Source organism: Phyllostomus discolor, chromosome 14, assembly GCF_004126475.2.
Source record: "Phyllostomus discolor isolate MPI-MPIP mPhyDis1 chromosome 14, mPhyDis1.pri.v3, whole genome shotgun sequence".
Lineage (NCBI taxonomy): Eukaryota > Metazoa > Chordata > Mammalia > Chiroptera > Phyllostomidae > Phyllostomus > Phyllostomus discolor.
Window position 1 is genome coordinate 27,063,754 of NC_040916.2, and position 27,460 is coordinate 27,091,213.

General features: G+C 69.2%; 1 protein-coding gene across 8 annotated transcripts in view; it reads right to left on the minus strand.

Annotated features, from left to right (window-relative positions):
- LOC114489426 (nitric oxide synthase 1 adaptor protein) overlaps window positions 1–27,460 on the minus strand; it is a 71,257-nt gene that overhangs the window by 25,518 nt on the left and 18,279 nt on the right. For 5 of the 8 annotated variants that reach the window (XM_036015161.1, XM_036015159.1, XM_036015160.1 and 2 more), the window contains exon 2: window positions 21,570–21,641. The exons of 2 other annotated variants lie outside the window; for them this stretch is intronic. In XM_036015161.1, the coding sequence (XP_035871054.1) occupies window positions 21,570–21,641 (72 nt within the window). Of the gene's footprint in view, window positions 1–10,048; window positions 10,053–14,094; window positions 14,102–21,569; window positions 21,642–27,460 lie in introns of those variants that run through there. One more of the 8 variants, XM_036015164.1, reaches the window with a different exon arrangement.

Genomic DNA, 27,460 nt, shown 5'->3' on the forward strand with positions numbered 1-27,460 from the left:
GAACTTAACCTAATTGCAAGTAAGTTTTAACGGCTTTTAGCAGTTCAACCAGGAAAGAGAGGGAATCTCATAAGCAGTCAAGCCGCACAGGAAAACGGGAGAACCGAGACAACCGCGGGGACGGGGAGGGGCGCGGCCGCGTTCACGGAAACGAGCAGAGACCCCGGCGAGGCCCCGCGGTTACACAGAGCTGAGCTCGACGTTTTCAAAAGCGTTCACAGACACGCAGCTTCGTGGAGAGGGCGGCCGGCCCCCCAAGGCCGCCTCTGCCCACACGGACCTGAGAGACCGCCGCGGTCTGGCCGGGACGGCCCCGTGCTCGCCGGGAGGCCGCACGGCCTTCCAGGGCTCACCGTCTACCGGCTGCTCTGCAGCCCAGAGACGTCCCGGGAACGCCTCCCCAGGCGTGGGAGCGTGTTTTCAAGGACCGGACACGTCGTCCGACCCAGTCACCCACGAGGACCCGGCTCCAGCTCCGGGAGGACGAGGGCACGCATGTGTCCTCGGGGCTGCGTGTGCCCGCGGGCTCCCGTCCCAGACGGGGAGGCTCAGGGCCCACAGCCCTCTCCCCGGCCCCGAGCCAGGGCCAGGGTGTAAGTCACAGAGCTCGCAGGCTGCGGGAAGGGCCCCCGAAACCCACCCACACCCCGCCACCTGGGGCCGCTCCGCCCCCACGCGCACCGGCCCCCAGCGCGTGACCCCGAGGAGCCCTGCCGACTCTGGTGGCAGACTTGTCTGTGGGCGCCTCCCCGTCCCCCGAAAACTCGCATGCGGGGAGCAGCGTAGAGAAACTTGGATCGGAGACAGAGCGCCAGCGCCGGTCGGAATGCCGCCCGGGCCTGCAGCAGGGCAAACGGGTGCTGCGGCCGGGGGCTTCGCACGGCAGGCCACGGGCCTGGCCCGAGACACTCACCTAGAGCTCAGGGGTGAGCCGGGGTGGGAGACACGTGGACAACAGGTACCCACCTGGGCACAAGGCAAGGTGGGCAGGCTGCCTGGAGGGGAGCGGAAGGCCCACTGGATGGTCACAGACGGAGGCCCCCAGCCCCTGAGGCTGTGCTGAAATCGACGCCCGGCCATCAGCACCCCCGTCCCACCAGGCCCCATGGGAGGGGCCAGCGAGGGCGTCACTGTGACCCCAGAGCACGCAGAAAGCACCTGGCGTGGCCCCTGCTCCCCGGCCACAGACCAGCGAGAAGGCCGGTGCGTGACAGCTGTGGCTCGGCGTCACCAGCACCGCGCGGTTGGGGGGCGGGGAACGGGGGCGTGCCCCGGAGACCGGGAAGGGGGCCCGGAGGGCTGGGGGCCGGGCAGCCCACGGGGCAGGGGTGCAGGGTGCACAGTGGCCCCCAGAGCCCTCCCCCCTGCGGAGCTCAGGGGTGCAGACGGCCGAGCTGCGCCTGCAGGAAGTGAGGGCGGGAGAGGCCGGCAACAAGGCTCGGAGCGTGGCCAGAGCCAGGGCCCGGCCAGCTTTGGAGCCAGCAAAACAAGGCCGTAAATCTGGAAGGTGACGGAGAGCTGACCTCTGCGGCCCTCAGATAAAGCAGGGCCACACCCACGGCAGGAGAGCGCGCGAGGAGAGGAGTGTCGAGCGAGGGCCTCGCCCGTGGCTGGCGGCCACCGCAGTTCCGGCCGAGAGGGGCGAGCTCACGCCGGGCCCCACACCCGCAGTGGGCGGCCGCCCTCCCCCACCAGCTGTCGCAGTGTGCTGGACTGGGACCCGGGCACCCGACTCCGATGAGGAAAATCCCACACAGAAGCTCGGGGTCCCCGCTGTCTCCCCGCTGTCCCCCCGCATGTCCACTGCCCAGCTCTGGGAACGCCCCACCCCACCACCTTCCTCTCCGACCAGAGGCCCCGCGGCTCCCACGCGGACTCGAGGCCAGAACGTGGGGCTGTGGGGTGAGCTGCTGAGGCCTTGCCAGTCCCCTCCCCTCCCCTCCGGCGGACCCCCTTCACCCCCACCCCCAGGACCCCCGGCCACCCACTGGAAGCGACCTCACGCAGAACCAGCCTTGCCCACAGGTGCCGTGGGGCGTGGAGGGCTGGCCGGCGGGGGGCGCAGGACCACAGAGCGGCACCTCCCCCCACGGGGGGGGGGGCGGCCCCAGCGGCCGCGCCTGGCACTAGGTGACAGATGGGAGAGGCAGCAAAGTCCCCCCCGCCCCCCGGCCCAGCCAAGGGCACAAGAGACCCGAAGGCTCCAGGGGAAGTGGCCCCCGCGTCACCAGCCGATCTGTTCCTCAGAGACGAGAGACACTGTCACCCCAGACAGAAGCCACACGCGCGTGAGTGAGTGCGTGTGTCGGAGGAGAGCGGGGAGCAAAGGAGCCGATGAGTAACGTGGCAGAGCAGGCCGTGGAAGGCGGGGGCTTTGCACGCCGGGGCCAGGGAGGGGTGGGTCAGTCGGCCCCCGTCAGCGAGTTGTCCGGCCACCGGCCCCCAGACTCGGGCGAGCGTGACAAAGACCTCGCGGAGGAAGATGCGGCCGCCGGGAGACGCAGTCCTGTCCGCAGCCAAGGATACAGCCGCCGCACGTCCCCCCGCGTGTCTGAGGACAGCAGGACGGTTGCCGGACGCTCAGCCACGGCCCCGGTCCTGCCGGCTGCGCTGCCCACCTGTGCTGGTTCTCTCCGAGCTCATCCGCTCCGGCCACCCTTGCCTGCCCGGCACTCCCACAGGAGGGGCAAGGGCCTGGCCTGTGTCCCCGTGTGTGCGCAGCGCTCAGGCTGTGACCACGCCGCCACAGAGGCCCTCCTCCCCCACAGGGTCCACCTGACCTCTCCCACCCCCAACGGCCACGGACTCCTGCCCCACCGCAGTGCGCCACAGCTGTGCAGGGTCACGCAGGGTCACAAAGGAGCAGTCGGGGCAGAGGCGGGGCAGCTCGCAGCAGCTTGGAGCAGCAAGCTGAGACAGACCGGCACCCCGAGTCCCTCTGCCGGGCCGCCCGCCGTGTCCTGCAGAGCCGGCATTGAACGGCTGAGGGACGGGAGCAGCCCTGGGGGCCCGGGAGCCAGCCTCAGCTGGACCAGGCCAGCGGCCCAGGTGGGCAGAGAGCACGCGGCCCAGCTTCCGGGGAGAGAGCCCCTGTGCCCAGTCTCCCAGAAAGGACAACGGTGACTGGTCTGTAATGCAGGCGGGGCCCCTCCAAGTGCTCCTCAGGGTCACCTCGAGCCCCTCCGGCACTGTGGGCAGCTGCTAACCCCCCCTCTGGCTCCCACAGCCCCTCGGGGCACACGTCAGCCCACCCAGGGCTCCGCCGGGGTCCGGAGGGCCTTCCCAGGAAGGGCGCCTCCATAGCGTCCTGGCCGCAGAGACCGGACCGGACCGCAGAGCAAGCAGCGGCAGGAAGAACCGGGCTTGAGAAAGGCCTGGCTCCGGAGCCCGGACCGGGCTCTCCCAGCTGCGCGATCCCTGGGGCGGCACTCACACGGCCTCAGCTGCCCCCCCCCCCCCCCGCAGGCGGCGAGCAGCACCCCGCCCTGCCCCGCCGACTGCGTGGGCAGCACAGCCTGCGCCCCTCGCACCCCGTGCTGCTCCCTGAAAGAGCAAGCTGCCTGTGCCCCCTCCTGGCACCCCGGGCCCCAGACGCTCCCGACCTGCTTGCCCCCTCCCGGCCCACCCGGGTGCAGGCTCGGCTCCACTCCCTGCCCCGCTGCGCTCCCTCCGCTGCAGCCCCCTCGGGACCCTCGGCCCAGCGGAGCCGCACGCTGCCCTCCAGGGCCCAGAGGAAAGGCCCAAGCCAGGCTGGTCTGCGCCCCGGGAAGTGGCTCGGGGGGTCTTAACAAGAGGTCTGGCCCGTCAGCTGGAAACACCCGGGTCGCTTCCCGGTGACGCGTACAAACACGTGTGAAGTCAGCATGGGGCGTGCGGGGGGCGGGGCTGCTCGCCCCTTTGCGCCACAGCGACTCGGGCTGCTCCCGGCCAGCGCACCCTCCTGAACCGCTCCTGGTCCCCTGACACCCCGGCCCCCAGAGGCCCGGCGCTAAGAAACCAGGAGCAAGGCTGCACTGTCCCACCGGAGCTCCTGGGAGACGGGGACGGGGAGCGGCGAGCCATCTGTGTGAACCGGGAAGCACCGCGGACGTACCAGGGCCTCGGTCCTCCCCAGGGAGCACCCACGGAAGCAGGGAGGGCCGGGGCTGGCACAGCTGCCCCACGGCACCCTGTGCAGGGCTCTCTGCAGACTCGCGACACCCAGCTGGCTCGTGCGCTGCACTCCCACCCACCGTGGGGCCCCAGGGAGCTGCCGGGCTCCTGGGAAAGCAAGAGGCCCACTGGCTGAGGCCACTGGTTACCTGCTGCTGGACGGAGGACAAGGTGTGGCTGCGGGCGGGGCCGGAGAACCACCCCGCTCCCCCGCCTCCCCGCCCCCACGCCGGTGGGAGCCGGCTCTCTGCCCAAAGCGCCCGGCCGCGGGAGCTGGCGGGAACGGGGAGCCTGGGCCCGGAGACCCGCACCCCCGCTGCTGCATTCAGGGCACAAAGCCCTCCAGCTGCGGGGGCCGGTCTGCAGACGGAGGCCCCTGTGCCAGTCTCCAGGGAGACGACGCAGACGCCGCTACCAGAGGAACCGTTGCCACCGTCCATTGTCCGTCACCCCCAATGAAAGGCCGAGGGGTGCGGGGGTGGGGGTGTGGGGGAAGGAGAAAACCGCCAGAACTGGAGTTATGTCAAGACGGCAGCACCCCGCCAGGCTTGTCCCCTGAAGACTCGTGTGGTGGGTGTGCCAGACCTCCGACCCCACAGCCCACAGACGGGGGCATGAGAGCGGGGGCCGGCTGCCGCCTGTGTCGGTGGAGTGGGGGCCAGTCCAGCGGCACCCGGAACGGCTCGCCCGCCTGCTGGGCCTCAGGCTCTGCAGAGGACCACGGGGGTCTGCGGGTCCTGGCCACTGCGCAGTGCCTCACGGCACTCGGAGAGCCACTGGGCCCGAGCAGAGGCTCCCGCCAGCCTGCCGGCCGAGCCTGACGGGTTTGCAGGGGCTGAAGGGTCGGGTCCGCAGAGCGGCGCCGGAGGAGCCGTGGCTAGTGGGCGTGGGGCTGGCTCCCGTGTGGGGCTGTCACCGTCCCAGGCCTCTGTGTGGACGTCCTTTCGTCTCTCTCCGGTGAGAGCACCTGGAGTGGAGCGGTCAGGTCACACGGCAGGTGTGCGCTTCACATTTCACCAGGCGGCCAGGCTGCCCTCCAAAGAGGCCGCGCGGCGCCCCCACCAGCAGCGAGCGGCCGGCCCGTGTCCTCGCCGACCTTGATGCGGCCAGTCGTCCCCAGCGCAGCCGTCCTGCGATTACTCTCGGCGTCTGATTGGCGTGTCCCGGTGACTGATGACACTGAGCGTCTTCCCGAGGGCCTGTCTGCCATCTGTGCATCTTCCTGGTGACGTGTCCACTCAGATCTCCTGCCGTCCCTTAAACTGGGTTATTTCCTCATTACTGAGCTGTGAGGACTTTTACACATTCGGGGCACAAGTCCTTCAGACGAGGACACGCACAGCTTTCCCTGAAGCCACAGCGCCCCGACCTCCCGGAGCCCTCCCTGCCCCACCCCCACCACGGCCGAGGTTCCGCCCGAGCACTTCCACGAGGGGCGGCCGTGGGGCGGTCTTCCCGTCCCCGGCACACAGTCTGGTCACAGGCGGTCAGGATGCAGGACGCCTCCGCACACCCGAGGGTGGGTGTGCGTGGGTGTGTGCATGCCAGGCTACAGCCCCCCCACGGCCCCTCGGCCCCCTCGGCACCCCTCCCCTCCCAGGAAGGATGCACGTCCCCACTGGAGACCACGGGTGACCACGCGTTTCCCTCCGTGGCGTGTGCTCCGGCTCCGCAAGGCACGGAGCTGCACCGCTCACGTCGGCGCCCCGGCTGCGCCCTGGTCCGCTGGAGCCAAGTGCTTCGGCGTGAACAGGACTGGTCCCCAACCCTCGCTCCGTTCTCACCAGACAGCTGCCACTCGCAGAGTAGCCTCAGGCAGACATACAGACCTGACCCGAGGTCGCGCGTGCCTGACCTCTAGACCGGCCTCGGGCTGAGGACCGGCCCCGGGGCCACACCCCAGCCCTGGGACAGGAAACGGAGGCGCTGCTCCGACTGGACCGGCCTGTTTCTGGCCTTGGAGGGACGGCACCAGGCATGCCACGCCCCCGCCAGCCCTCTCACCCGGCACCTCTATTGCTCGTGCAATGACCTGGCTGCGTGTGAGTGCATGTACACACAGACACACTCGTGTTGGCAGCGGGTGAGACAGGCGAGCCCTCCTTGCACACCAGCCCCTGTAAACCGGAAGACGGTGTGGGGGGGGGACCGGGAGTTAACTGCCACCACCTGTTAGCAGTGGCCTCGCTCCCTCCCATCGCCGAGCCGGGCACACGGGCCTGGCTTTAATTAAGCAGCCGGCGACGGCGTCTCACCAGACCCCGCAGCGCTGGTCTCCCCGCGGGGCACGTTTCTGCAACACAAACCAGGGGGAGAGGACGGTGGGGAGGGGGTGCAGCGGGAGACCCGCCAAGGCCAGGAGCCGGCAGCAGCGCCAGAAGGCTCCTCCCCACCGGCCCCAGATCCACGCTGCTGCAGCCCGCCGTGTGGCCAGCTGTGCCTGGGGCGTGCAGGGGCCGGCGCGGACCACCAGCCACGCGGGGCCAGGCACCTGCCAGGTTCCGGAGACCGGGGGTGAAGTACGGAAATCCCGCAGCAACCGTACACCGGTTGCCCCGCGAGACACTGCTCTGGGCACACCGGGCTGAACACCAGGGTGGAGTTACCGCGAGGGGCTGGTGCCTTTCCCTCTCTCGGCTGCCAGATGGAGGGCCGGTTCAGTGCACAGCGGGTGGCGCTGCCGAATCCTAGGGGCTTGGCTGCAGGCTCCTTGTCTTGCCAGCAGAGGGCGCTGGACAGGCGCTGGGGGTGGGTCCCTCTCCCGTCCAGGGGCCGCAGTTCGGAGCTCCGGCTCCTGGGGGCGCGTGGCCCCCCAGTCTTGCTGGTGCCCTGGGACTTCTCTACCACCCTCTTGGCTCTGGACACGCACCTCTGGGGACCCCCTTTCCCCCGGAGGCTGCCCCCGTGGTTCTGTGACATTCTCTTCGCCCCTGAGGGTTTGTTCCTGCTCCTAGCTACTAGTCTGTCATCTCGATCTCCCCCGTTCTCCTTACCCAGGGGGCAGGGGGCTCTGTCCCTGGCTGGGCCTACTGCGTGCAGCAAGAAGCGAGGAGAAAGCATCACTGAAGGGGTGCCAGGAGTCTCCGGGCCACCGCCCTGCACCTCTGCACCCCTTGGACGCCTCTTCCTTCCTCCTTGTCCTGTGTCCCCCCACCCCAGCACCCCGAGCACAGATGTCCATGGTCTGAGGTCCGCGCACCACCCCACCTGGAGACCCTCCGCCAGGAGGCGCCGGGTCAGACGAGTGAGAGCCACGCCCTCCGCCCTGGGACAACCGTGCGCCCAGCTCCCGCTCCATCCAGGCAGCGCACCGCTGCGGGTGGGCGGGCGGGGGTCAGCCACACCGAGCGGGCGGAACAGGTGAAGGGCAGGCTGCAGGAGTGGTCCCCACCCGTCTGTCCGCCCGGGTCCCAGACAGGCCTGCCTGCTTCGCTCGCCCCCTCTCTCCAGATGCACTCTGAGGTCTGCACCAGAGGTGTCAGGCCCTGTTAATTAGGAGCTAATGACTCTGCAGTCTTCACACCCTCGACCGGAAGTGCGAAGAGGAGCACAAATTAAGGCCACACTGACGTGAACTTCCTAAGGGCGCTGCAGGGTGCTCCCCCCCCCTGCCTCGCCAGGCCCCGGGGCAGGGAAGTCTGCAGGTCAGTCACGTTGCCCTCGGCTCCCCCGCCCGCCCCACAGACCTGAGGGCAGGGTCTGTCTCCCACCTCAGGTTCCCTTAGGTCTGTTCCTGCAAATGGGCCGCCGAACTGCCGGGCTTGGGGCTTCTGGCCCGCCCAGCGCCCCGTCTCCTAAAACAGGGGACCTCGCTGGCGCGCCTGGGAAGTGTGTCCTGTAAACGGCCGTGAGCACAGTTAGCAATGTGCTCGGAAGTCTCCGGATCGCAGGGGAGCCGAACCCGGGCCCGACTCAGACCCTCACTGCAGTGCGGCCTGTGCGTCGTGACGAGGACACCAGGCCCCCTCTGACCTCCCACCAACGTCCGCTCAGCACGCACCCAGGGGCCTCAGCCGGCCCGCCCCCAGCTCCCCCAGCCCGAGCACCACCCCCCAAGCCCCGTCACCGGGGGGGGGGAAGGACCTGCCCTGAGCTGCTCCGCAGCTGTCACACCACTGGAGCGTCCCCTGCCACCGCCCTGGCCTTAGCCGGCCTCCTCGGTCCCTGGGCGGCCCGGGGAAGAGGGGAAGGAGCGGTGGGGGTCAGGGAGGTGGGGGTCCAAACGGCACCTCTCAGTTGAAAGCAGAAAGCTCCACCGCTTGATTCTAAGGGGGGTGTTTTTCCACTTAAGAACGATCACAGCGTCTCGGATACAATTTCAGGACGGTGTTTTAACGAGCCCACAGACCCTGTCCTCAGCGCCCTGGGTAGACGCTGGAAGGTCTTGACCGGGGCAGGAGGTGGTGGTACGGCCAGGGGCAGGCTGCAGCGGCTCCCCGATGACAGACGGTGACGGGAGAGGGCCACCCCGGGCCCACCGGCCACGGGCCTTCGCCCCGCCAGGAGCCCGAACTCCACGCCGACGTCTCTTCCCTCGTGTCTCTCTCAGCAGCTTCCAGCCTTCTCAGGGGGATGCAGACGCGCCGTCGTGACCGACACAGAACAGGGTCCCCGGGGCAGGGGCCACAGGGCAGTGGGGATGCTGATGCGACGGGAGAACCGTGGCTGCAGGACCAAAGTGCAAGCGTCTCCCTGGGGGCGTACCGAGGGAGCGCTGGTCCGGGTGGCAGCTGGAGACAGTGGCCCGGGGGCTTCTGCTGAGCTTCCCCGGTGGTTTCAGGCTCCCACGTCTGCGCCCACCACGGAGCCTCGGGCCCTGCAGGGCCAGGCCCCCGGCCTGCGACTTCTGGGCCCTTTTGAGTGCCGGGCACGGCGCCCCACTTCAGGCCTCGAACAGACCCATGGAAGCGCGGAGAAGAGACAAGCGACGTGACCTCCCTGGGCAAGGTCCTTTCGCTGTGATTTACGGGGAAGTGAGCTGGCGGCTTATCAGCTTCCCTGCGACAGGCTCTCCTCGGAACAAAGCCGCCTTTCAGGACCGCCAGCGGCAACGCCTTCTCGGGCCCCGGGCCTGGTGTTTCCAGGCAGCGCGAGGGGTCAACGGCAAAGTACGCTGGCACGGCCGCATGCCAGGGAAGCTGGCACCGCACCTGCCCGGCTGGGCCCGGCTCCAGGCAGCCCGGCCGGAGTCATGAAAGCTCGTAATTCATCCCGAGGAGAATTAAAAACAATCCAATTCGTCAGGTAGGACTGCAGACTGGGCATCTAATGCCAACCAAAATCCACAGCAGGACAGGAATCAAGGGTGGGAAGGGGGCCGGGCACAGCCCTCTTTCCCCAAAGCACACGACCCGGGTGAAGGTGAAGGGTCAGCTTCTTGGAGGCGGCCACTCTAGCCATGGCAACCTGTCAGCAAGAATGCCCACACGGGACCTGTGGGAGTCTCCGGCCTTAATGCAGAAATTCCTCACTGGGCAGCTCCCGGGGAACTGCCCGGGGCCGGACAAAGAAGGAGCGGATTCTCAGGGAAGCACAGGCTCGGGGACCGAAGGACAGGCCCAGGGCCAGGTGCACAGTCGGTGACCCCAGCCCGAGCTGGGTGGTGCCCGGTATTTCAATGTGTGCGGAACGGGGCCGTGGCCGTGAGTTCATGCCCTTTCTCAGGAAGCAGGTGACTCTGGACTCCCAGTAGCACCTGGGTTCCCCAAGGCTGGGGGGAACGAGGCAGCCAGTCCTCCTGACCCCCCCACACCTGCTCCGCCCAGACACAACACCCCGCCCTGCTCCCCCCGGCACTACCCGGGACGGGCAGAAATGCCGCCTGGACTCAGGGCAGTCGTGGGACAGGCTTCCCAGCGGTGGTCTCCAGGCTCCTCGGTAACCGGGACTGCCACACCCGGCTGAGTGTGTCGGCACCGCACACTGGGCCGTGGGGCGCCCCGAGGGCACTCAGGAGCCAGACGGGAGTGGACGTAGAGAGAAAAGCCAATCCTGAAACACACCTGGAGCCACGGAAGACCCCAGGGAGTCACAGCAACCTGGAGGAAGAGGAACAAGCTGGACGCATCCTGCTTCCTGACTCCAAGCCACATCACACAGTCACGGTCATCAGAACAGGGTGGGGCTGGGGTCGGAGCCCACAGACACACACGCGGATGGAACCGGGTCGAGAGCCCGGAAGTGGACCCGAGTGCCGTGGCGTGGCGTTCAGCCACCGAGTCAAGGACGCACGATGGGAGAGGACCATCCGTGTAACAACCGGTGCTAGAAACACAGGACGGCACCGTGCAGAAGCGTGAACCTAGGCCCTTGTCTCACCCATCCTCAACCCCCAGCTGGAAACATCACAGGCTTGGCCGCGGGGCCGGAAACCACAGGACTCCCAAAGGAAACACTAGGGGGCGGAATCCTTGACACCGGCCTCGGTGACGGCGTTTTGGATGGGACGTTAAAAGCTCAGGCAACGAAAGCAAAAAACAAAGAAGTGGCAGCACATCAGACTCAAAAGCTCCTGCACAGCAAAGGAAACCATCAACCAAAGTGAGCAGGCCGCCTGGGCCTGGGAGAAGACACTCGCACCCGTGTGTCTGCCGGGGGTTACGTGAGGAGCTCCTACAGCTCAGCAACAAACCACCTACCACCCCGTGAGGAACGGGCAAAGAGCCGGAACAGACGCTTCTCCAAAGAACGCGCACGAGTGGCCAGTGGCTGCACAAGGAGGTGCCCGGCACCGCTGGTCGGCAGGAGAGAGAGAGTGAAGCCGGGTGAGACGCCGCCTGGAGCCCGCCGGGATGGCTGTCACCGAGAAGAGGAGGAAGCGAAGGGCTGGCGAGGAAACCCTGACCTACGGGACCGCGTACGCCGCTGGTGGGAAGGCAAACCCACTCGGCTGTTCCGGAAAACACTGCGCGTGTCCCTCAGAAAACCGGACACGCAGCCGCCCAATGACCCGCCATCGGTGCCTCTTCCCGGCGAGCGTCCAGAGACGACGTGGCCCCACGCCCGCTGCAGCCCCTCCCCCGACGCACAGCACGGGGAAACCGCCTGAGCTCAGCGCCCCCCGCCCACAGGCACGGCGCGATGGCGGTGTGTGCGCACGCTGCACGTGTGTGCACGCGCGTACAATACACACGGTGCGACACCACTCGGCTTCACACAAGGAGACCCTGCCGTTCGCAGCGGCCCCGATGGGCCTGCAGGGCCCCTGCCGACCGGGTGCAGTGGGCCAGACCGGGAAGGCCAGCGCCCGCGGGCCCCGCCCGTGTGGGGTCCGGGAGGTCTCACACGCCGAGGCGGAGGGCAGGGTGGTTCCCGGGGCAGGGAGGGGACGGAAACCAGGAGGCGGTGTGGAGCGTGCAGGGCTGCCGCTGCCGGGCGACCAGGTCCCGAGGGCTCCCGCCCGGCCGGTGACTGCAGTGGGCCCCGCGCTGACACCGACACCGGCCTGTGCTGCAGGGGCGGTTCCTGGGGCCCGCCGTCGCACGCACCACGGACCGCACACTCCCACCCACTGCGTCCCACCGCATCCCAGCCTGCAGCACGGGGCGGAAGAACTCGCACTGCGCGTCCCGAGCGCCGGGTCTGAAGGACAGCGGCGGGACCCGCAGGCCTGGGGAGACGCCACACGGTGCGCCATCTCCTCCTTTTCCTGTCCCTTCGGTGTGACAGGAGCTCCCACAGCAGCAAAGCTGGCGGGCTCCTCCCGCTCCAGCCGCCAGGGGAGCAGCAGCTGCAGCCACCTGGGCTCACAACTGGCCAGGCTCCTCCCGGTCCTGCGAGAAGCAGCCTGAAGACAGTCGCCCTGGGAGCCATCGCAGGTTTGCGTCTCTTGGACACGCTCTTCCGGTGCAGGAGGGACCGGAGCTCGCCCTAAACAGGCCCCGCCCAGCCCGTCTGAGCCCGGACTCGGGCCCAGCTCTCTCCTTGGATGGCCGTGCCCAGACACCCGGACTCCCTCAGTGTCCAGGCACCAGGATTGCTCAGCTGTCTGTGGACAAGGGCGCACTGTGGAGAGGAGGAGGTGGCTCCCGGGTCTCCAACAGGCATAGGACGGGCACAAGGGAGGGAAAAGGCGGCGTCCCAGCGGGAAGACGCAGCCACCGGCTCCCTGCTCACTGCAGGGTGCACGCCCTGGGAGGCACACGACTCCTTGCGTTCAGAGCCACCAGTAACTAAGTGCCATGGCTGCAGTCAGGTCCCCCACACTCCCACGTTGAGGGCCTGCCTCTCAGAGTGACTGCCTGGAGAGGGGCGTGGAGGAGGTGACTCGGGCTCAGCGAGGCCATGAGAGCTGGCCCCACTCCGACAGCTCTGGCGGCCCGAGGAGGGGAGGAGACAGACCGGGTCTGTCCCCTCGGGGGTCCCCGGGCGCAGCTCCTGGTGTGGACGTGCGGCCGCCAGGCCTGTGACAGACAGACGTAATTCTTGTCCCCCAGCATGTGGGGTTCTGTGTGACGGCCGAGCTGGTGCAGACAGCAGAGGCCCCAGCAGCCTGTGGGCTCCCCAGCCCCAAACTGCCCCCTGCCACCCCCTGAAGAACCCAGGGACCTGCAGGTGGGCGGAGCACAGCAGTGAGCAGACGAGGCCAGCACAGTGCGGCGTCAGGAGGGGAGATCCAGAGCCCCAGGCTCGGGGACAGGCCGTAGGCTGGACCCAGCAGCTCAGGGCCCCCAGCTGGTTGCACGTGGAGCCCCGCTGCCCACAGCAGCAGAGATGAAGAGTGAAGGCGCTCCATGGGCAGAGGAAGGCTGCCGTCACGGGACCGTCTGTGGGCACCACTGTCACCCCACTGTCCGGACAGACAGACCCCCAGCTCCCAGCAGGAAGCGTGGGGACAGTCCAGGCAGGGAGCCTGAGCGGGCTGCCGTGAACACAACCGCCCAGTGACTGGGCAGGACAGCGCCCCGGGGGGCCCTGCAGACGCCCCTCGGGGAGAGGAAGGGCGTCCTGGGGAGCCGGCCCCGAGACAGCCGTGGGCCTGGCGGAAGTGACGTCCAGAGAGAGTGGGCTGACTCTGGTCTCAGTGACGGCCACTGTGTGGCAGGCGAGCCAGCACCGCGAGGAGACAGCTGGTGGGGACACAGCTGTCACCGTGGGGGCAAGGCCAGGTGTGGGTGCAGCCCGGACTTAACGAACGCAAACTGATTAGGGAACGGCAGGAAAAATAAGGAGCCACCGCTCAGGGAGCCGGGCTGTCTGATTAGCCCTGGACCTGCCGCGTCTCCCTCGGGCGCCCCCAGCTCCCCACAGGGCGCCACGCCCGCCACCACCTGCCCCCGCCACCGAGTCTGCGTCCTCCGCGGGACAGGAAGAGTCCCGTGGACAAAACCAGCTGGACTTTTCCCCTTTGTTTGCGTTTGTATTTACTCAAAACACCACCTTTCGGGTGTGTCCGATGCCGTCTCGGCTCGGCCTGAAAACCTCACCGAACAGAGGCCGAGCACGTACGCCGCCACTGTTTACCAGGCAGCACCCACGGCAGCACCACGAGCAGTTAATGATTGACCCCTCACGGCCACGGACTCTGCCCTCGGCAGCGTGTGCTCACGCACCTGCCGGGAGAGGCGCACGCACCGCGTGGCCTTGCTCACCCACAGTGGGACTGCCAGTCGGCCTCCACCCCCCCCTTCCCCCCGCCCCGGGGCTGGGTCCTCCGTGAAACCGACAGCTCTTGGCTGCAGATGGTGACAGCGGAACGCCATGTCACACGAGAACACGGTGTTGCAGCAGAACACCGCGCTGCAGCGCCTCCGGTCTCGCAGTCTCAGCCCCGGGGCAACGGGCTGCTGCTCGGCCCCTCCTCCGGGGTCCTCCGCCCACCCCTCGCCCCGGCTCTCTCCCTGCCGCTTCACTGTAGCCCAGCCCCGGCCCCGCATTTCCCGTGTCATCCGTCCATCCCCAGACACGCACAAAGCACCTACTGTGCGCTGCACACCTGCTGACATCCCGGCGCATGCAGACTTCTCGGCTTCACTCCGCCCCCGCCGATCTCGCCCGTCAGGCATCGCCCGCCCAGGGAAGATGACCGGGTGCAGCTGCCCTGGGCAAGCAGCCTCCACGCTCCCATCGGTCGCCCCCACTTCCCTTATCACCACACGGGCGGCCTCCCTCCCCACAGGCAGGTGGCACATTCTCATCCTGCCACGCTTTCCTTCACACCATCAGAGAAGCGTGAGCACCCCCAGCAGGGTAGAAGGAGTCCAGAGGAAGAAGGGGCAGACGCAGCACCCTGGGAAGCCGGCGGGACGGCCAGCCGCGGAGCCCCAGCGTGCCGCCGCGCCCCACACGCAGGGGACTCTCGGAGGGCGCCCGCCTCCGGGGCAGAGCGGCTGGGAAGGGCGAGAGCAGAACCGGAGGGGGGCGGAGAGAGAAGGCCCAGACCCCAACGCTGGCTGTGACACCTGTCCCCGGGCCCCCGCAGACGGACCACCAACACAGACCGACCACCAACACAGACCGTGCGCCGTCCCCACGCACGCCTCGCCCCCTCCCCCGCCTCCCTCAGTCACGCCGACGACGGCACCCTTTCGTGCGGGGCTGCCCCTGGCCTGCGGCCCCCATGGACAGACCCCTGCGTGGCAAACGGCTGCCCCCGAGAAGCTGGCGGTCTGGCAGGGGAGGGGACACGCCCACACAAGCCCAGTCCCAGAACAGGCCCCACGGGCTACACACAGACAGGGCTGCCGAGGTGGGCTGGCCAGGCCGGGGCGGCTGCGGACACACCGTGGAGAGAAGGGACGGGACGGGACGGGGGGCCAGACGCAGCATGGCACAGGGAAGAGAACGGGGTTTGGGAACGAGAGGGCGGGCGGGACCAAGGAAAGGGATGGCAGTGACGGGCCCCGGGGAGCAGGTGCGTGCGGTCCGGGGGCGTCTACACACCGAGTCGGCGAGAGGGGTTTGCTCGCTCACCGATCCGGCACACTGCGCCGCACGGCCTCCTGGAGGGTCCACACCAGGCGGTGGGGGGCAGTGGGGCGTCTCGTTCAGAAGCAGACACAGGTGGGAAGGGAGTCGACACGGGAGCAGGCGGGTCCGTGGAGATGCTGGCCGAGGCTGGGTGTGGGAGCGGCACACGCACGGGGCGTGTGTGCCCGGCACGGACGCGGCAGCGCCACCTCGCTCTGGCGGCTGGCCGCTGCGCCTCGGTCTCCCGGCAAACAAACGCTCACGGCCAGCGCACACGGTGACGTCTCAGTCAGCGAGGAGAGGAGAGGAGAAGAGAAACGTCCTCCCGGAGCCGGGAACAGAGCCGGGAACCTAGCTCCCGTGATGGCGGGGGAGGGGCAGCGAGGAGAGAAGGGCCGCGGGGTCTCCGGGAGGCGTCCGTGCCCTGGGCCCCCTCTGCGCCAGGAGGTTCTCCAGGGAACCGTCAGGAAGGGGAGCAGACAACCCTGCGGAATCAGACAGAAGCCCAGAGAACTCGGTCTCCTGGCTGCTGTTCAGCCACACAGACCAAGACTTCGTCCGTCCGTGGGGAAGAGGAGGAGGAGCCCACGCCCGTGCCCAGAAGCTCCAACTCCTGGACACCCCCCCCAGGAGCCCAGGACATTCTCTCCCCTCAGAGACCCCTCAGCCAGGAGGGCCCACAGTCCCGTCCCCCCCACCCCACCCCCTCCACTCGGGCCATGGCGTCCGCTCTCAGATGCCCCACACGGGCCCATCTGTCACTGGGATCTGGAATGGGGGACGGGAGCTGCCTGTTTGCACGCGACTCCCAGGCACCGTGTCTCCCGAGAGCCTGAGAGGGCCCGGCCCCTCACCAACAGTCAAGGAGACCCTCCCGTGCTAATCCCTCCGCAGCAGTGCCGCCAGCTCTCCGGAGAGAGGCTGAGCCCTCCCTGGGGACTTCTGGGCTGAGGCCACAGGCCCCTTGCACGGGCCTGTGCCGCTCCTTGGCCAGGTCACAGTGGAGGGTGCAGGGCCTGGGGGCAGCCGAGTGACAGGGACAGACACCTCCTCAGGTCCCCTGGGCTGTCTGTGTGCAGGATGTGGGGACAGGCCTCGCCCTGCAAAAGAGGGCTAGGAGCACGTCACACCCATGCTGCTGACCATGAACTTAAAAACCAAACTGGCATCACACCCAAAACCGCCTGCAGGAAACAGACAGGAGACCAGGCAGCAAAGACCCGGTTCTGTGTCCACACGAACCCAGACCAGAAGGGCTGGCACCGTGGAAGCCCAGAGGGACTGAGCGTCCACAGGGCCACAGGCCGGAGGAGCCTCCCTCGGACGCACTGCCGGAGCCTCTGGGGGTAAATGGGGGGGTGGGGGGGCTCCGTTCCGCAGGTGAAGGGTTACGGCCTGGGTCTGGCTCCCAACACCGGCACCCAGACCTGCGGCCCCCAGCGGCCCTTTGCTCAGCACCCCGCCTCCCCCAAGCCTGCGCCGCCCGTCTCTGGCTCCACGGGCTTCCTTCCCACCAGCCTGTCGCCAAACAGGCTGCACGCCTGCCCGCCCGCCCGTCCACCTCCGAAAACCTCTCCTGGGCCGGTCCCGTTCAGCAGAACCATCTCAAGGGCAACAGCTTTCATGCCGGAGCCTGCGATGCCCCGAGGGACCCCAGAGCTCAGGCCGACGGCCCGGACCCGCAGCCCCCACACCGACGTTCCTCGAGACCACCGGGAGGGCTCGTGGAACCCCGGAGCTGCTGGGCCGGGTCGTGGGTGGGGCCGAGAGCACCCCTCTAACAGGCTCCCAGGCGGGGCTGCCGGCCGCGGGGCTGCACCTGGGGAAGCACTGGCCTCGGTCACTCTGGTCGCCCAGGACCCAGGCTCAGGAGACCAGGGTGCTCTCGCTGACCTAAAACCCCAGCCAACTCCCCGCACTTCCGGGGCACAGTCCCCTCCCAGCCGAGCAGCAGGGGACCGTGAGCCGAGTACCAGTCCCCCCCCCACACCGAACCAGGAGGCAGACAAGCCCCCGGCCCCTGTCACCGCATCCCCCACGGATGGGGCACGGCCAGGCTGCAGGGCGGTGTGCCCGCACAGACGGCAGCGAGCCTGGTCCTCGCTGGAACTGGGGGGCCGCGGCCCCGGAGACCGAACACCAGTACAGACTGGGAGCGCAGGCAGGTACGGGGCCGGCCGCGCCCCACCCCCTCTCCTCCTGGGCCTCCTGGCGGGGGCGGGGGGGCGGGGGCGGGGGAGAAAGGCATCTGGCCAGCACTCGGGAGAGAGCTGCAGGAATGTCTGGAATCCCTTATCTTCCCCTGCAGCCCAGACGCAGATCCTCCGGCAGCTCAGGAAATCACAGAACAGCACCAGGAGTCCGGGGGTGGGGTGGGGGGGGGAAATGAGGGAATGTCCTCCCCCTCCCCCGCGTGGGGCCTGGAGAGGACACGCAGGGACACGGGCTGGGTGCCCAGCCCCACCGGCCCCGGCACTGGAGGGCATGGTGCAGAGAGCCCTGGGGAGTGGGGGACCCCCGGAGAAGGACGCTCGGAGAGGAGCGGAGAATGTCGGCAAGGCAGCTGAGCCGGGGCGGACACAGACCAGAGCCCGGGCCCCAGGGGCGCAGGGTGCCATCACGTGTGGACTGTGGCGGCCGTCCGGGCTGGAGAGAAACCAAGCGGAGGCCTCTGGGCAGCTGCTCCGAGTAGGCTGCTCTGGGCAGGCTCAGCGCTGGGCTGGGTGGGGACTCAGACCTCGCCCGAGGGGCCCAGCGCAGGGCCCTCCTCACGGAGTTTGCTCAGCCCGGTGCCCCCCTCCTCCCTGCCCGCCTCGCTCCTCAGGCGCGCCCAGGGCCTGGGCTGCTCGAACCAACCAAAACGTGCTCTGCCCTGGCCGGTTAGAGCGTTGTCCCGCGCACCACAGGGTTGTGGGTTCGAGTCTGGTGATCGGTTGGCAGGCAACCAGTGGATGTTTTTCTCACATCCAAGTTTCTCTCTCCCTCCCCAAAATCAGCAAACACACCCTTGGGTGGGGGGGTGGGGAGGAAGAAGGAACCTGGGGGTGAAGAGCCCGCCCCGCAGGAGAAGTGTTGCTGGGGGCTGGGGGGAGCTGGCAGGCCACCCTGGGGGCAGAGAGGTGCCTTCGGCGTGCACCTGGCCCGAGGGCAGGAAGGTCAGGTGGGGACTTTGAAAGTCCCGTGACCTCTGCCACACCTGCGGAGACGTCAGACCCCACCAAATCCCCCCAGGTGCCGGTCTCTGGGCCTGGGCAGTGAAAGCCCCAAACGGGACGGAGGCCTGCCCGCCTCCCGCCTCCCATCCGTGCAGGGACACGACCCACGTGCAGGGGCACGACCCACGCTGACGTCCCTCCTGCCGCTGGAGGGCCAGCTCAGTGCCCACAGTCAGGCTCGGTGCCAGCGCAGGGGGGGCGCCCCGCTCTGAGGCCGGAGGGGCGCCCGCCACAAGCATGCGAGGCCCTGCGCACAGAGCCTGGGCCCTGACCCCGGGCAGCCGAGTGCTCGGCTGTGCAGTGACACGCCGGGCGTCTGGGGACGGACGGAAGTGCGAGCCCTGCCTAAGTCAGCACAGCCCAAGTTCTCGCAGTGAACCCCTGGTCTCGGCCCCCGGCCCCCACAAGGTAGGTGTTGGTTGAAAGGCAGACCCCCTGGACGTAACCGTCATCCTGCTGATCGGAGACCAGGTGTACCAGCCAACCAGAACTCCTCACCGTGTCTGAGGAGCAGGTCTCGGTGACAGAGACCGGGCGGCTCCACGCGGAGCGGCGGTGGTCCCATCCCCCAGAGAAGGCAGGCTTTGGGGGACCCGGAGCCCTTCTTCCCTCTGTCACCTTTACCAGCGTGGTGAGTGCACAGAGGTCTCTAGAGGGAAGCTTCTAGAAGGGAGGCTTGTGGAGGATACCTGAGGAGACAGGCTCAGCCACAGAGAGAAGGGGGTGCCTCCCAGGCAGAGGCGGCCCCAGGGCACGTGCAGGGCCCGGGCGCCAGGGAATCCAGAGTCCAGCCCCCAGTCCCCAGGCGAGGAGCCGCAGGGTCCCGGACAGCCACCCCCGCAGACCTGCCGGCAGGCGCGTGCGCCGGGCAGCAGCGTGGAGGCGGTGGGAGGGCGCGGAGTGACCGCCAGAGGGCCACTGCCAACGTCCGTGCATCAGACGCCCTGGGCCCCCCCGGCTGGGGGCTGGGGACGGAGAGGGAGCCTCGAGCCTGAGAGACGTTCGGGGGGTGGGGGGACTGGCGGGGGGGCTGCCGCAGAAGCGCCGAGGGCGACCCTGAGGCCCCTGGCTCCCACTCCCGCCTGGGTCGGCTATCTGGCAAGGGGGTCTCCGGACAGAGGGAAACACAGACGGGAGAGGGCTCCAGGCAACAAGAAGACGCCGCAGACACGATGGAGTCGGTCTTTGAGGGGCACGCTGAACTTGAGGTGCCTTTGGGACCCCCCCACGGGGCGTCACCCCGGGTCTAGGAGCCTCAGAGTCTCCAAGAAAGTTTATGGAGGGCAGGAATGGCCCTCCGGACGCCCAGGGCTGCCCACTGGCCGGCCGCGTGAGGAGCGCACCCACAGGGAGGCTGAGCCGGAGGTGGTGGGGCAGGGCCGTGGGCGGTCCTCCCGGGACCTGGGAGCCGGGGCCTGGGAGCCGGGGCGTCTGTTCCAGCGTCCCAGCCCCTGGCTCACGAGGTCCTTCCCACCGGGGAGAGGGGAAGGGAGTCGGAGCTCCTTGCAAGTCAGGGTGGGGACCCGAGGGGCCCCAAGCCCCTCGGGGGAGCAGTGGTGCCCTGACCTGGGGGCGCCTCACCCACCCCCCCGCCCTCCAGCGCCCTGACCGTGGAGGAAGGTCACTGCTGGGCGTCCCGGAGCAGCAGAAGCAGCAGGAGCGGCTCCGACGAGAGATGCCGTGCCCGGGGGGGGGGGGGGGGGGGGGGGGGAGGCAGAGGGAGGCAGGAGGGGCGTGTGAGGGGCAGAGCCTCCGCTCTCGAGGGTGACAGGTCCGGAGAGACCAGCACAGTGACTCGAGCACGCGCCACGGCACCGCCTGCGCCCTGCGGTGTGGCCGGGCTTCGTGGCAACCTTGGAAGCCGAGAAGGAAGGTGGCGGAAAACATCCCCGAGTTCAACCCCAAATCTTTGAAGAAGATCTACGTGGGAGAGAAGACCTGGGAACCGGGAAGAGGGAAGGGGGGACAGCAGGCGGAGGGGCCCAGCCTGGTGTCTGCCCTGGAGTGGGCACCGGGCGGCGGGGCTGGGGAAGGAGAGGAGCCCCGGGACCAGGGGGGGCCAGTCTGCCCCTGGTGGGGGGGGGGTGCTGGGCCCTGCACGGCCCCGCCCAGGGTCCCAGCGCAGCCGCACACGGGGTCAGGGAGGGGACACTGCATGTGGCACCCATGAGAACACTGTGACCCGGTCCTACCTGCTGCGCCCAGGGACCGCCCGCTGCCCTGGCCAGGCCCGGAGGCCCGAGCCCCGCCCTGACCAGCCCGACGCTGGCCTCGCCCGCTCAGCACAAAGGACCAAGACGGGAACTGCCCTCTACACGGAAGGCCCTCGCCCCAGTCCCTGGCAGCGGCAGCCCCGCCCAGATGCCCCCCGCCACGGGCACGGGGGCCTGTGGGACACCCACACCCAGTGGGTGGCGGCCAGTCTGCACAGGCTGCGGGCAGCCGACCAAGCAGCCCCGTGGCCAATGAATCTCTCCCTCCAGCGTGACGGGCTGCTCATTAAGCCCTGGGAGCAGGTCACGGGGACAGGGCTCCTGGCACAGGGCCCCATGGATGGCGGGCAATGGGGGAACTCGGGGAGCAGTGGGTTCCCCCAAAGACAGAGAGCACAAACGGGCTGCACCCAGGATGACTCCCAGCCCCCACACCCCCTCAACCCCAAAGTCACCGCAGCTCGTCCAACCGACCTGGGCCCGCGGTCAGCGCCCACGGACCTGCAGTGGCCTCCCCGCTCAGGGACGGCACCTGGCAGGGCCCCGCGCAGCAGTCGGAAGGAGGCACCTCGGTGGGTGCTGGGTGCGCGTGCTCTGCCCCGCCCCCGAGCCAGGAGGGGCGTCCGGCAACCCCCCTCCCCAGGGCCCTCCATGGTGGGGGGAGGCACATGCACTTGCAGAGCCCAAAGCAGCCGGTCGAGGGAACGGGTGAACTCCCACACTTGTTCCTGAAATTCGAGGGAACCCCACCTTCTGTATCACAGTAAACGGCTCTGGGCTTTGACTATTTCGTGCTCATTAACTGCTGCTGGCCAAGCCCTTCCCCAACCCGCTGACTGAGACCCTCTCGCCACCCCCGCCCACGCCCCGCTGGGCCCCACACGTCCGCCAGCCAGGGCGCCAGGCACCTCAGGGTGAGCAGCAGCAGGTCAGCCGAGCGGAAGGATGTGCCCCTGCAGCCACTCCATCCACTTGGCCCTTGGCCCTCACTCCAGGCCACGCCCCCCACTGGGAACAGCTCCCCTGCAGAGTGGGGAGAGGGCCCGGGGGACCGAGGGGCAGCCCCGCCCCCGGCACTCACCCGGATCCGGCGCATGGCAGCCACGATCTCCACTCTGCTGTTGGGCCGCGGCACGTCCAGGCTCCCGACGTACTGCGGGGGGAAGCACACGCCCAGTGAGAACACAGCTGGCACGCGTCCCCAGGGCGGCCTGTGAGCAGCGGACAGGCCATGGGGGGCCGGCCAGTTCGTCACCCCACTTCGAAGCAGCCACACAGCGCGACTCCTTCTAGCTCTGTGTGTCAAAAGCAAACAAATGGAGACTGAAATGAGATGACAGGTGCTCCGTTCACCCTCCAGGTCGCCCCCAGAGGCGCAGCGCTGGCCCCCGCAGGTCCCAGGAAGACCCAGGGGGAGACCGGCCCCCACCCAGCTGGGGTGGCACGGTGGCCTTCCCGCGCCACCTCCCTCCCTGCGGCCCGGGGCCCCAGGCCGGGCCCAGGAGACGAGGGGTCTCTCACACAAACCCGCCGCGCACACACTACGGCACTCCCGGAGGACCAACAGCAGGACAGGAAGGTCTCTCAGCCAATGGAGAAGCACCGGGGCCCGGTGTTTTGGAGAGCCCACACGCCGCGGGAGCCCGGACCGGAGAAGAAGGAAGGGCACGTCCTGTTTCGTTGAAGCGTCCGACCTGACCACACGGAGCGACACACGGGGCGCTGCTCGGTGTGCGAGCGGCTCCTCACCGGACGCCGTCCGAGTCGCCCAGGAGGTGCCGGGTGAAGGAAGGAGCCTGAGCGCCAGCAGCCGGGCCTGTCCCTGCGCCACGTCCCTGCGCCGCGTCCCTGCGCCACAGCGGGCGTGACGCTCCGGGACGCGCGGGGTGTCCGTTCTGCACGCCGAGGCTCGTGCCCTCACTCGCACGGCCCTGCTCCTTGGGTCCCCACACGAGAGACAGCCTGGGCGTCTCTCCTGGCGCCGACCAGCCCCAGGGCTCGGCCTCTCCTCCTGCCGCACAGTCACACGAAGGAGCCCAGGGCGACCCCAGAACTCAGCCCCGGGGTGGGGGGGGGGGCCACCCCCCGAGCAAAGGCGGCGTCCGTGGGGGTAGGAGCGGGAGTCAGGACGGGCCTGCGGCTGTGGGAACAGTGGGACCTCCCCGAGACGTGCGGCAGGGCCGGCCCCCTGGAGCGACCTCTCCCCCCAGCACCCAGAAAGGGACAGCGACTGGAAGGTGTGACCGCACTGGGCGGTCTCGACGTGAGACCCTCGGCCAGTTCGTCTCCCAGGTCAGCAGGCGCCAACTGCAAACCAGGCCCCCGACGGGCCCGGCAGTTAGCCCTCGGAGTTTCCGCACAACCGCCGCCTCGGGGCTGGATTAAAGCCTTGGAAAGCTCACCTCCCCTTTCTCGCTCCCACCCGTTTCCTGGAGATTAGCTTCTGAAGACGAGGACACTCTCGGCTGCAGGGTCTCCCGGCACGTGACCCACGACCCGAAAGCAGCCTGACGTGGCACCCGACAGCCACAGTGCCCCCGCCACCCCTCGACCTGACAGCCCTCCTGCCGTCACCCTCCTCGGGGAACCCCCTTTATTCACGAGCGTTTCCAGAGACCAGAAAAAGACACGTGTGAACCAGAAATAAACGCGTCAGGTGACGGTGCTTCTGGTCGTGTTGGAGCAACTGTGTCATCGCCAGACCGGGCGCCTTCACACAGAAAACAGAAGTCCGCACAAGACACAGAGTGACTCTGCAGCGAGCACGGGTGCAGAGCGAGAACGGCGATACAGCTGTGGACGCTAGCTAACCACGACGCGTCCACAGGGGCTCAGTTGTGACGAGTGCACCGCCACGCTGAGCAAGAGACCAGTGATGGGGAGGCTGGGGAGGAGGGTCTACGGGAGCTCCGTCCTGTCCTCGCTACCCAATTTTCCTTTGATCATTAAACGAGTCTTAAAGAATGAGGTCCATTAATCACTCGGGAGGCGCTGGGGAGACTCGCGCAGGCAGACGGGCGCTCGGCCAGCGCGGTGCCTGCCCGGCACACGGCCCGCGGCACAGCCTGCAGCGTGAGCCGAACGGCTCACTCAGACACCTGGTGGGGCGGGCAGCAGAGACAGGGCGGCCCGAGGAGCGCCAGAGGGAGGCAGAGACCCCACGGGGGCCTCACAGAGGGAGCCCACGTCCCAGGCGTCCACCCCACCCAGGTCCCCGGATGCCCCCGCACTGCAGGCGTGCACGGGAGGCTCCGAGGAGCCCGGCAGAAGGGACAGCGGCACCGCCCCCCGCCCGCCCCCCCCGCGGGGGCAGATTTAGGGCTCAGGAGCGGCCGGGCTGACTGTCTGGGGGACCTGAACTCTGCAGTGTTCGGAAGGGGACCGCAGGCCGTGCTGTGGGGCTGCTGACGCCCACCGGGCGGCGGGAGGCCGGGCCGCGGGAGAGGCCACAGGGCCCTGTGCTCCTGCGGTGAAGAGGGAGGCCCACAGGGGGACGCACAGTAACGGTCCCCGGGTCCCCGCGCTTCTGGCTCTCAGCTTCTCTCTGGAAACCGCTCGTCCTGGGCCCAGAGCCGGCAGCACAGGCCACACGAGGGGCCGGGCCCTGGGGGTTCAGCAGACAGGGGAGGAGGGGCCGGTCTCCCCAGCCCCCGGTTTCCTCCCCAGACCGTCCGGTCCCGCCCGCCATCCCACTACCTCTCCCCACTCAGGTCCAAACGGGCCTGGGTCCTGCCTGCCGGGTCACCTCCCTCGGTCCCCCAGCCACACACGGCCAGGGAGAAACCCAGCTCCCTCTGTTGCACCTGGAAACCACCAGGGCGGCGCCCCCCTGAGCCGCTCCTTCACGAGCCATCTGTCCCGGCGCCTGCTGAAAACCAGAGTCACGGGCAGCAGCACCGACTTCAGAGCCCAAAGGAACGTCAGGAGTCGTGTCCGAGGTTACGTCACAAAAGGGTTCAACGAGAACGCGTGACCAGTCCTGGAGAGCTGGGTGCCCGGCCAGCGTTCACGGGGCTCCCGTTCGAAGCCACCCGAAGGTGCTCTGGGGTCGCCCTTTCCTTCCTCGCCAGCACTCCCACAGCCTGCGCTGGGGGGGCTGCCCCGTGACGTGTCCCCACCTGCCTCCACATCGCCTGGGGGCCCCTGGAGGGCAGGGGCCTCGCCCCGAGTCCCAAACCCCCGGCCTCGGAGCAGGGTGGCCAAGGGGCTGACGAGTCCAACGCCCACTCAGCCCTCTGGTCCCTGGGGTCCCTGCGGCTCCGGGAAGAGGACGAGCAGGGACGAGGCCCAACCCCAGGACGGGCCCAGGGCAGCGGCTGGGGCGAGACACTGCCGCACGCCCCAAACCAGGGCCGCCTGCCGAGGGCGCCGGTCGCTTGGGTGCGGAGAGGGGTGCAGCCCCCCAGGGAAGCAACTCCCGCCGTGTTTGCGAGGACCAGCCACCCGCCTGCCCAGAGCTGCCCTGGTCTGAGCGCTGCGGCCTCCGTGTCCCCGGAACCCGGGCCGGGCGAGCCGTCCGATGGGGCCCTCGGCGCTGCGTCCCCGCCCCTCCGCCCCGAGCCCCCCCGGGTGCTGCAGGTGCCAGCGGCCTCTCCCGTAGGTGTGGGGAAGGCGGCGGGCACAGGTGCGGGAGGGCTCCGGGGACACCCGGCGGCCCCCCCACCGTCTGCCCAGGACAGACCGGGAGCTAACTGGACCGGACGCCGCACTGCTCAGGGCACGAGACGGCGACGGGGGACCGCACGCTGATACCACGGGTATTTCTGGGCAAATTCCAGGAACTGCAACCACCCCCGCCACCACGAAGGCTTATCCTCCCGGCCACCCCGCCCCCACGTACACGCCAGAGGAAAACCACCGCGCTGGGGGGACATGCGGTTCCCCAGGCCCCACCTCCTCGGCGCGAGGCGCGGAAGGCCGCCTGCTGTCCCGGCGCCCGCGCAGGGACTGGGAGCCTCTGACCCAGGGTCCACAGGGTCGCAGTCCGAGGAGGACAGAGCCCTCCCTACAGGAGCGCAAGGCGACCCTGCTGTGACTCGGGGACAGGAGACACAACCCGGGGAGGAGGCGGCTGACACCCAGATGGTGACAGTCCCTGCCAAGTAACGAAGCAGCTTTGCCGCCTCCCGGCGCAGACCGGCTGTCCCCGCAGGAGACAGGGACGCTCCCGGGTCCAGCCTGTGCCAACCCCGCAGATGGAGCAGGTGTCCCCGCGAGGTCAGGGCCGCGGATCCAGGACACCTGCACCCGCTGTGCCGCCTCCAGCCCTGGTGCTCCAGAGCGAGACGGGAGCCCGTCCCCTCCTCCCCGTGCCGCAGGTGGGGCCACACGCCTCCGCGGCCCGCAGCGGGCCTGCTGTCCGTCCTTGGGAGCCCGTCCCCCAGCGCAGCCGTGTGCACCGCACGCCGCCTAGGGGCCCGCGGCGCAGCCGATAGGCCCGCGCTTCCACCGGTGGCGGCCGTGCTCCCCGGCGGGGCGGGGCAGGGTTGGAGGTGCACCTGCACGCTCCCGAGCTGGCCCGGCCGGGTGCTGGCCGGGAGAGACAGGCCCTGCGGGGTGGGCGGGCAGAGGCCGTGGGCTGGGACCCAGCACAGGTGTGGGCTGCTCCCACACCTGCCGCCAGTCCTCCCGCCTGGGGCGGAGGGACTCTGCACCTCACACTGTAATCAGGTCAAACAGCAGCTTCCCGGATGAGGGGCGGGGGCGGGACTCAGGGCCAGCAGCCAAGGGAGAGAGCCGGGCGGGATGGCGGGCCCGAGGGGCAGCCCCCCGCCCCTGTCGTCATCAGAGGCGGCCCACCGGAGCGGGGACGAACCCAGGGTGGGCTTCGGGGTCCCTCTCAGCCTCCTCCGACCTTCACCTTTCCACACCTGCCCGCCCCTGCCCCCACCCCACCCCGCCGCTCTGTAGCGTGCCCGGCACCGCACCTGTGCTTGCCGGGCTCACCCCTCAGAGCCGCGGGGCCTGGACAGCCGCCACCCGTGTCTCGCCCCACCTGACTGAATCCCGAAGGTGCCCTTCCGACCTGAACCCGTTCTCTCTCCCCCGAGGAGGAGCAGGTTCTGGAAAGGTGTCTCCTCCTCCCTCTCCCTCCCCACCACCCCTGCTCCCCTGACCGGGCCCCGCGTTCCACTCCCCGCCACCAGCACGCTCTCGGCCCTCGGCAGACGCCACTCACCTCACCTCTGCCTGCCGCAAGAGCCGTGACGGTGACCGTCCAGGACTACCGCGGCTCCCGGCCCCGAGAGGACCAGCCACACTGGGACTGAGGAGCGGCCGGAGCGGAGCGGGCCGCAGCGCCCACCCTGCGGTGCAGACCTCAAGGGCACGGCGACGGACCGGCTGCGACAGGCTCCGGGGCGGCGTTTCCCACGACAGCGCGGCCTGCCCGACGCCACGGCGGGGCGCCAGCAGCCGCACAGACCTTGACCGCGTACAGGCCGCCGCCCGCTTACAGAGAAATGGAGAGGTGGCAGCTGCAAACCCTGGTCCCCCAGAGCACCACGCTCTCGGAACAAGAACCCGGGGACACAACGACGACCCCATTCAGACTTCCAGAGAGACCGCGGCGGCCGCTGCGCTCAGGCCCAGCGGGGACCAGCGGGCTGCAGGGCCCCCAGGACCAGCTCCGTCTGGTGGGTGCGGGTGCACGAGGTCCTGTGGGTGGGTCTGCACTGGCCGGACGGGACCGGGACTGGGACAGAGCACGGGGCACGCAGCAGCGCGGCCGGGACTGGCCCTCGCTGTCGGTCGCGTCCACGCGCCTGAACTCGAACTCGGAGAGCAGGCCGAGCGAGCGGGCTCACGCACAGGCAGGCGGCCAGAGCAGGTGCGAGGTGAACGGCCACCCGGGGATGACCTTGGGGCTGAAGCAATGGACCCCGAGATCTCAGCCGACAGGCGACACCGGGACGCCCCGCCCACCCCCATCCCTGGACCTTGCCAACGCCGAGGTTCCACTGGCGCCAAGGC